The sequence below is a fragment of the Typopeltis vanoorti genome, chromosome 11, assembly GCF_054136105.1.
Source record: "Typopeltis vanoorti isolate ZY-2024b chromosome 11, IOZ_Tvanoo_1.0, whole genome shotgun sequence".
Lineage (NCBI taxonomy): Eukaryota > Metazoa > Arthropoda > Arachnida > Uropygi > Thelyphonidae > Typopeltis > Typopeltis vanoorti.
In genome coordinates this window covers 46532278-46542370 of record NC_143559.1, presented here as the reverse complement: position 1 = coordinate 46542370, position 10093 = coordinate 46532278, and the positions used below count along the sequence as shown (strand labels likewise).

General features: G+C 32.4%; 1 protein-coding gene across 5 annotated transcripts in view; it reads right to left on the bottom strand.

The window, feature by feature from the left end:
- Positions 1-495: 495 nt before the first annotated feature.
- LOC150101516 (vitamin D 25-hydroxylase-like) overlaps positions 496-10093 on the bottom strand; it is a 31875-nt gene continuing 22277 nt past the window's right edge. For all 5 annotated transcript variants that reach the window (XM_090400571.1, XM_090400570.1, XM_090400573.1 and 2 more), the window contains 6 exons: positions 8103-8209; positions 6261-6550; positions 4690-4805; positions 4005-4260; positions 1558-1745; positions 496-1025 (listed from right to left, as the gene is read on the bottom strand). In XM_090400571.1, the coding sequence (XP_090256697.1) occupies positions 847-1025; positions 1558-1745; positions 4005-4260; positions 4690-4805; positions 6261-6550; positions 8103-8209 (1136 nt within the window). In that variant the 3' untranslated portion in view covers positions 496-846. The remainder of the gene's footprint in view (positions 1026-1557; positions 1746-4004; positions 4261-4689; positions 4806-6260; positions 6551-8102; positions 8210-10093) is intronic.

Genomic DNA, 10093 nt, shown 5'->3' with positions numbered 1-10093 from the left:
GAACAAACAGCGGGGTTTTCACAGGTGTAATAGACCCATTAACTCATCTTCAGGTGAAACGTCTCGGACTGATAAGATCATTAACGAAAGATCAAAAGACCTTACCTTCGAATGTAATAATTTTTGACATAGATTATGAAATTCTCCTTATGTGATTTTAACAGACAATTCATCGCAATGCAATTCATTAGTGTTATCTTGTTCTTCCATTAACACAGCAATATCATAAGAAAGCATGCACAGAAAACAGAATTCAGAATTCTTGGTTATTAAATGAAAAGTTGGTTTAACAAAAATTTAGTTGGATGGAAAGATATATGCAGGTGTAAAGTGTTAACTAGCTGCTGCTCTTGGTACTTACTGATTTGGAGGAAAGTGAAGTAATGATAGTGCCTAATTCATCAGAACACTTCACTTTGAAAGTATCTGTATAATAATGAATAGTCCTGTAGGAGTGTTCATATTGTCAAAGAAATCAAAGTACATTATTCGAAATAACCATTTGAATTGTCTTTAGTCCTTTGGGACTTACTACAGCCTTCACATAATACAACTTAGTACAGATTTATTGAATATTTGTTTTAAAAATTTAATTCTAAAAAGTTATTTAACATTTCCCTGGTTGCACTACTAGAAACAATTATTCCCTGAGCTTCTAACTGGAAACCCTCCAAATTATCTTTTGGATATCCGACCATCGTAGAAACGATAAAACTATAGCATTTGATTACATAGAATAACAGTGGAAATGGATATCATAATGGCAACAATTACTAGGAAAACAACAATTCAATCACAGGGTAATACATTTTAATCTGTATTTTTAATTAAATATATGGTCGTGTTTCATTTCCTTTTTGTAAGGCAAATTTTCTGTGGCAAAGCTTGTAGCGAAATTGAAAGTTTGCCCTCGAAATCAGCCTTTCTTCCTGCTGGTAAATTAACATCAAATTGTTGAAGGAGCGTTGTAAAGTAAAGAAAGATGGAAACTTGAGCCATTTTTTCACCTGGACATGATCTTTTACCTAAATGTAAAGAAATAATGTAAGATAAAAATTATTTTAAAATACGGAAAAAAATATGAATTTTGTAGTCAATTAGATATTTTTCTATAAAACAGAAGTCGATGATTTTTTATAGCATAAAACATTATTATTTTTAAAGGTTTATCTTGAAAATAAGAAATAGCATTCCCTTTTATTAAAAGAAATATAAAATTGCTCTAAAAGCTACCATATTACATATGCATCGGTTGCTGCTTTAGGTGAAGACTATTTTTATCATTTCTTTAATAAACGTTTTGTTTGTTCCAGATGGCGTAACGTAATGATTTCGTGACAGAACGTTTTGCTTTTTAGTGGCTTAGCTACTTCTAAATTCTGTTAGGATCTGTCTTACTCCTTTCTTGAATTTTTTTTCTGGAATGGTTAATTATTCATATAACAGTTTTGTAAAATAATAGGTGCTAGATTACTATTTATAAACGAATACCTAGTTAAGCAGAATACAATTCCTATTATATAAACATATATTATTTTAATTTGAAACCATTCTTACCCATAGAAAATGGAATCAGGTATTCTGGTTTCGTCACTGTTTTCCCATCCGAAGATAAAAACCTTTCTGGGCAAATTTTGTCTGGATTTTTCCAGTATTTGGGATCACGATGAACAGCCCAAAAATTGGCGATAACCATAGTTCCTTTAGGAATATCATATCCTCCTATAGTTGTATCTTCAGAAGCTCTGTAATGGATAATATAAATAATTTTTACAAAACATTTCCACACTTTACGTTGATAAAATTATCTGTAATCAATTATAAAAAAGTGTTTCAGCATATCCTTATAGTCTTTTCTTTTCCCCTAGAAAGCCCATATAGTTTTTCTGTTGAAGTACAGATAAAACAAGCTGATAGAAATAAGAGAGGATGCTCGAAAACGGTAAATTTGAAAAGGGACAAAAACTAAAGAATGAGTTCAATGAAATGAGCGATGATTAAACACTGCATCGAATGGTTAAAACGACTGAAATAATATAACAGCCAGATAACACAAGACTGGGGGCAAAGAATATATCGAATTCCAACAATCGATGTGCAAATGCAATCTTGTTGATCACCAATACTTATCTTCATTTGTCAATACGCAGAAATAAAAAAGAGTAATTAAAGAAAACAGCAAGATTCTGCAAACAAAATAAAAGGGATTGATTGAAACATTGGGTAAGAAAATACATTAATATCGATCAACAATTTTCGATGGTGTTGACAGAAGACAGACTATTAGGTTGAGCTAGAAGGCGAGTTGGTAAAAGTTCCTGTCTTACTTGCCAGGAACATTTGATATGCTTTCTTCTTTTCCTTCACTACCTACTTAACTTCCTGTGTCCATCATGGAGTTCTGATTTTTCTATCCTTGCAGACAACCTTATCATATGCCTCTCTGCCTGAATCAATCAGGGTTTTCTTCACGGCTTGCCACTGAATCTCCAAGGTTTGGTTCCTGTTCTCAAACTCTTTCATTTTTTCTTCAATAATCTTTTTGTATTTTAGTCTACAGTTCGCATCTGAGAGCTGCTCAACTTTTATTCGCTTTATAACTTTCTTACATGTTATTCTTTTCAATATGAATTTCAATTTTATCCTGCTCAAGACAAAATAGTGATCACTTCCAATTTCAAATCCTCCGTACAATCTGGTGTCCTGTACCAGAGAGAAAACATCATTATCAACAATAATATAGTCAATGAGACTTTTCTTATTCCTTGCCTCTTCTCTCCATGTGAATGTGTGCACATTTTTATGTTGGAACATGGTTTTAGTAATAACTAGTCCATGTCCTGAGCAGAAATCCAACAGGTATTTGCCATTATTATTAGCTTTGCTGTTTTCTTCAAATTTTACCAAAATAGTTTTGTACGTCTGACAATCGTTTCCTACTCTGCTATTTAGATCCCCAACAAGGACCAACTTTTCCTTTCATTGTGTCAGTTGCTTTCTCTAAAGCCACAAAAAATTCCTCCATTTCTACCTTAGTAGAACCTTCTGTGGTACCATAGGCACAAATAAGTCTCATTGTCCAGTTACCCATTCTAATATTTGCCCACATCACTCTACTTTAGACTACCTGTCATTCAAGAAGATTAGCCTCGTATTTTGTGTTGAATAATATGGCTACTCCTTCTTTTCATTGATTTTCATTGCCTGAATATAACATTTTGTATTTATTGCTCAGAAAGATCTCACCAGGTTTTGTCTTTTTTGTTTCAGTCACCCCCATTATGTCGATCTGGTACTTATCTAATTCCTCAGCTAGCTCCATTTCTTTGCTATTCAGGCTTCTTATGTTGATAGTACCGATCTTTAACTCTGGTGATGTTGATTTGGGGTGTGCTTTTAGATTTGTTCCAGTAACTAACTTTTAGCTGTTTGCCCTGGTCCCCTGGTGAAAATAACGGGGACCTTATTTAACCGGGCGACGCCCCAGCCCGCATGAGATTATGTAATGTTGTACAATCATGTTGTATACTGGTTTAAGCCAATAAGAATACAATTTGGTCGGCTAAATCCCAAATTGCCAGACCATCTTCGTTCGTTCGGTATCCAGGTAGATACCCAACAGTGTGCACCACGAGAAGGTGAAGATTGAACATTAGGTCAGAAGCCTTGATCGGTTCTCCGCATTCCTTTAAAGGCTATGTGGAGGTCTCTTCTCAGTTATACACTTTTAACCCTTAAGCACCCTCAAAGAAATATTTTCCCCCTTAACTCATATTTTATTCAGGCGTTTGTTTTTCTTTCATGAATCTCACAGTAGCAATAACTTTCTCAGTAGAATCTGATAAAACATGACTTGTTACTTAAAATATCTTTAGAAAGTAACACAATATGCATCCTACGTAGAATTAGATACATATATTCAAAATTGTAATATTTATATAGAATAACACTATTATTTCTTATAAGAACCATTAAACATTTATGTACACTAATTTACTACTTACATTCTTTGTAGATTCAGTGGAAGAGTTGACTGCCATCTGGATATTTCCAGTAATGTTGATTGCGTGTAGGGAAGATGCAAACGGTCATCCCAAGATGGCATTCTTTCCTTACCGACAATTTCATCTAGTTCAGCCTGAACACGTCGTTGGATGTCGGGATATGCTGCCATGACTAAAAGACACCACTCAAGTGATGTTGTAGTGGTGTCACTTCCTGCACCAAACAACGCTGCTACATTTCCTATTAACATATCTTCTATGAAAAATAACAAAAGTTGCTTTCAGTATGTGATTGAAATATTAGCATGTTTATTATGTTCATTGTTCAAGGATTTTAAAATAATTTTGGATAAAATGGAATGAGTAAACAATTTCATCTGAAAATCACATTAAATTAACATTTTATGCTATTTTGGATTAACACAGCAAAAACAGAAAACATACTTGATGAAAACCAAACCATACGTGATTGGGGCATTTTATAGAAATGCCACAATCAGGAGTGCATTATTCCTAAATATGATGATTGTTAAAGTGAATACGATCTTTTCTCCTCAAACACAATTGTATAATTGAAAAATAGAAACTCCTTAATTTAGTCAATCTTCAGTTTGATAAAGGCTGTACAAAAATAAATAAATATAAAACTAAAATATTTAGTCATTCATTTCTATAAAGAAAATACCTTTAAATGACGCTTTCGTATCATTTTCTTTTTTCTTCATTTCTACCAAATAGGCATCAATGTAATTTCCAACAGTACTTGAATCTGCATTCTTTTTCACAACCTCTATTTCCTCCCTATATAAAAGATTTAAAAAAAAAACATTGTAAAATACGTTGCAATTGGTACATTTATAAATTACGTTGCTTTATTACTATCGCCTTGAACCTTTAAAATATAATAGAAAATCTAACAGCTAATCAGCGATCGCCATCTAATAGATCGTTCCCATAAGATTTTAACTCTATGATCTTATCTACTTTCATCCTACGTTATTCAATGCAGTATCGGTGCACTCTAGCGATCAGGAAAAAAAAAAAAACTAAGCATTATATTTCTATGTATTTAGTGATTGTGCAGAACGCTTTCTTCTTCGCAAACAACAGTTCTAAGAAACTAGGATCGTATACAGGAATAACGTTCGCCTTTTGTACGAGACCGTTAGGCTAATCATGTCCACCTGAAAATATCTTGTAAATGTTGCTCGGGCCACAGATTTGATAAAAAGTGAAGAAGCAGCGCATGTGTCGAAGTTCACAAGTCACTCTTCTGAAGATGAGGTTCATCAGATATACAAACCGCTTCATGAATTTTTCTCTTCTCCTTCCGATCTTAATAGATTTTCTTCATAATTTTCCAATAAATATATATTTAGTTGCAAGACGATAAACCCTAATTTCCGGGGTAAAAATCCAGCGATCTCAGTATGAGATCTGGTAACTCTTCTAGGGCTCTTCGTGTCCTAGAAGTGGTGTTCGAACTCATATGTTTCCAACTAAAGGTTTTCCTTTATACCTTTGGGAAGTGGAGGCGCTTCAAATGTATTACTGTAACATGATTTATCCCTTTCAGTCGTTTTCGAACCCTAACTGACTTTGTACCTTGCCCTTTGAGATTTTTAAGGGTAATTCACCATTGCCCCCCAATTTAACTGGGCTAGGCATCGGCATATGGCTGGGATATATTCATGACTGCAATCCATGGCCAGTTTGCCTGTTATGGGAGAAGAAAAACCTGAGTTTCCGTGTGAGAAACCCCCCTCAGTATGAATCCGGCTATCCAACCTTTCGTCGAAAGAGACCAGATAAAGGTTCCTCACTTCACTGATGGGACTCGAACCAAGGTCTTTCCGACCAAAGGGCTTTGTCCATACTAACTGAGCTACTGAGGGTCTCATTATTGTTACAACAATAACAACAATGAATGCTGCCTTATTCAAATAGCAAACAAAAACTATTGATGTTTTTGAATGAACATTATTGCTAAAGATACATTAAAGAAAGAAAAAAAAACAAATAATGAAAAGAAATTCTCTTATTTTTTTTGTCTTCATTTAGAATCAAAAAGTGAAAAAAAAAATCAGAACCCAATGTAAAAAACTCGATTGTAAAAATAATACTTAATATATTAAATATAATAAATATACAAATTATTGCTCATATTCTGTTTGGTTTCTGTAATGTTAATTTTAATATTAGAAGATAAAAATAGACTGCTGCGTTGATTAAATAGTTTGACTAAATCACACTTACTGTACAAATTGATCGAATAACTTAATAGACTTCATTAGTGGAATGAATTGCAACACTTTCATATATAACGGTGCCAGCCAAGGAAAAAACGTGGGGATGTCAAAGGGAGAAAGCGCGTCAGTTGCAACAGCATTAAGTTGTTGAACATGTTTCATTCTTTGTTCATCCAATTGTCTTCCGAAAACCAGGGAGGTGATATTATTAACGGCGCTGGCGAAAATATCCGCTCTTAGATCAGTGGGGTTTCCTTTGGTCTTTTCAATTATTTTGATAAATGAACTTATTTCATCCTGAAAACATACATAAAAACAATTAGTCAAATTGTGAAATCAAAGAAAAAAAGAAATTTAAATACTAAAAGACTACTTTAATAAATATATGTATTGCGAAAAAATCATAAATTATTATCGTAGTCTGTCGAGAAAAAAATCAGGTAGTAATTCCAATTCTAGAATACAAAAAAAACGCGTGCTTTCTTTTTTGAAATGAAAAGCAGCTGATTTTTGCTTTTCATTTCAACAGCTTACTATTGGCAGCTAACTACTGATGTTTCTAAACGAACTTTATAGTAATCACATATTTATATGTCACTACTATATATTTTAATATTTTTGCAATATATATTTTTCCATATATCAAAACGTATGTATCAACCTACCTACATAGTTGATACACTCACGAATTTTCTCATCTCCTCTCCGATATTCCAACAGTATCATGTTATTAAAGCTCTTGTTAGTAGAGCAATCAAATGCAGTTTCCACCAAACTTCTTATAGCTGAATTAGTTTTATTCATTGCACCTCCCTCCATCTCATTAATAACATTAAGTAACATAAATATAACATAAACATAACATAAATATAACATAAACATACAGTAACATAAATATAACATAAACATAACATAAATAACATTAAAACCACAATTATGCCATTACTATTTCCACATATCACACCCCTTAGAAAAAATAGCTTGATCTTTAAAAAAGTATAATCTCTGCACTGCCAAGCCTTCATAAGATTACCTTTATTCGTCCTCATAAAGACCAACTCTCTCCTATCTTTCTATTACAGGTATACGAAATCCTTATTTTGAAAGTGTTCTTATTATAAACTGGAAGATCGGCCCACATCCGTCTTGAAATAAGATGAGATATGTATCCGCTGTCAAACTTACGTTACATCATAAACACCTTATGTCCTAAACACCTTATATGGAATCAAATGTGAAGAAGGTAATATGCTTTTAGGACTCTGTTTTTCTCTCAAAAGAGCATTTAAAATCCAACCATACCGCAGTAAATATGATTGTATGAAACATCCCAAGATATGGGAAATATATCCAATCCGAACTGAAAAGACTATGACTCCCGTAAGGGGGAGCCACTCTCAGACTTCAGGTCTTCAGTGTGATCTCTTTCAGTTATTTTCTTTGTGCATTTTCACATTTATTGTAGTATTTTCTAGATTATATCTCTCTAATAAAGATTAAATATTAGAATTATCACGCTACTGCTTAATAAATTCTTTATACTGTATTCATTTCAATTGTAATATATTAATTCTAGAAGACTTCTAGAATTTTTCTAGATAGAAGTTGATTAGTCTCTTTTTCAGAATGCTAGTTTTTTTTTTCTCTCGAAGAAACAATACAATTAGTTTAACTGTGCAGTTCTTATTATGTTATCTCCACATTTCTGCTGTCATTTTAGACATTATCAGCGCAATATCATTTTATGAAGCTTGCCAAGAAAAACATCTTGAAAAGTTCAGATAACATAAAATAAATAACATGTCGTGAATGCTCAAATTAAAGATAACATGAGTGGTTTTTGACTTACTTTTATACGTTCTTCCATTTGACCTTTCCCAAACCCCAAATCACGAAGTACGTGAAGGGCAAATCGGCGTTGTTCTTGCCATACAGGACCATTCTCAGTAGCGAAACCTGTTAACAAAGAAAATATTAAAGTGTAACGTAAATCTGTAATATTCTATTTGAAATAATGAAATAAGATATGATATATCAAAAATAAAAATTTTAAGAATTTCTCTTACAAAGAACCCAAATAAGGCATTATAATTTATATACTGATATTGCCTTTCACAGTGGTTGTTGTTATTACAAAAGATATTTCATAAGATAGCCTCAGATGAAGAGTATATAACGTGACGTAAGATACGTAAATATACTTTCATTCTCATCAATAGCTAATATGCATAATTAGTAGTAAACAGCATACTACGTTGGTCCAACACAATTACGTATTTATTATTCCTTGCTATTAATAAGTTTCTCTAAATTAATCTGTAATTTATCATCACAACAATGATGTGTATCTGGATCTTATTCATCTGCTAGGATTTTTTATTGTCATCGTGGCACTGCATGCGCCTATTTTCTGAACTTTCCTCTCGCTTTCTGTTTAATAGCCGTATCATATGTTAGTGCTACTCGCACACTTTTGAATAACTGACGATGCCAAGTTCTTTCCTGATATCAGCTTTCAATATGACTGTGCCAGTGAGAACACCTGAATTTTTCTCAGAATGCTTTATTTATATTTATTAGACTTTAGCCAACAGTTTTTACTTCTAGCCCAAAACTATCTGTTCCTTTAGTTCTAATTGGCTTCATAATAAAATTAGCGATATCCACTACAGTTTGTATACTGATAGCTTATCGCTTTTGGCTAATGTGCCTCTCAACTGGACAACTGCCATAGGAGTTTTGATTATTCCATTTCTTCTCCTATATTTAATCTGTTCGCTTTAAAAATATATACCTAAATAGCTGAAACATTTTACTAGTTCGAAGTATATTCTACTGAAACAGTAGTTGATATTTTCATGTTATTTTCGGATTTTCATGAAGCTTTTTCTCCCACTATAACCAGAAGCATAAGCACCTATTTAGACCTGTCTTATTATGACATATAAGGAGCATTTTAAATCAATGAATTATGATGAAATTTGAGACTACTAAATGAAATTACATACAGTAAATAAAAAAATGACAACACTGTCCAAAGTGACAATATTCTTTTATGAATTCAGAAATTCCATATCAATTTCACTCTAATTGATTAAAAAAAGTCTAATCCAAATATTTTAACAAAACTGCTAATAGTTTGAAATAATTTTCATTAAGTAATATTGATTAATTTTAGAATTAAATTTAAACTAAAATCGAGATAAGTTAAGAATAATGTTTTTAGAGATTCCAGGTATTGTTTTGGATCCGTCCAAACAAGAGGCGTTAATTTGGTAGCAACTAGACCGACAGAACTACAAGAAAAACAAAATACTAGTTAGGTACATACCTACTATTATGTTATGCCCTTAAAACTGGTCTAGATTATATTCTTATGATAATAAATAGAGTCACTAGAAAAAATGTTATTTCATCTTTCGTGTGAACGTAGAATTGAATTGATCACTTCTATTCACATTTCGGTATTAGGTAGTAGTAAGGCTTTCTAAGAGAAAAATCTTCAAGTAAAATTCTCGTCTACATCTGCCAAAGACTTATTAAGGATGTGTGTCATTGTACACACACACATACACATTAGTAAATAAGAGTAAAAAATTAATCCTAATTGTACAATAAAAATAAATGTAGTATTAATATTCATTGCCTCATTTAGATACACTCATTACACTTCGTAACTACTTTGAACTGTTTTTTTTTCATCAGACACCAGGCAATAAGTTTGTTCAAATTGCCCAATTCCGAAACTTGTGAGTGACCTAACAAAGGTTGCTCCTTCTAAATAGAACAGTAAATCTCCCTCTACTGTTTTTTTAAAGACAAAGCAGAAAGCTTGAGAAC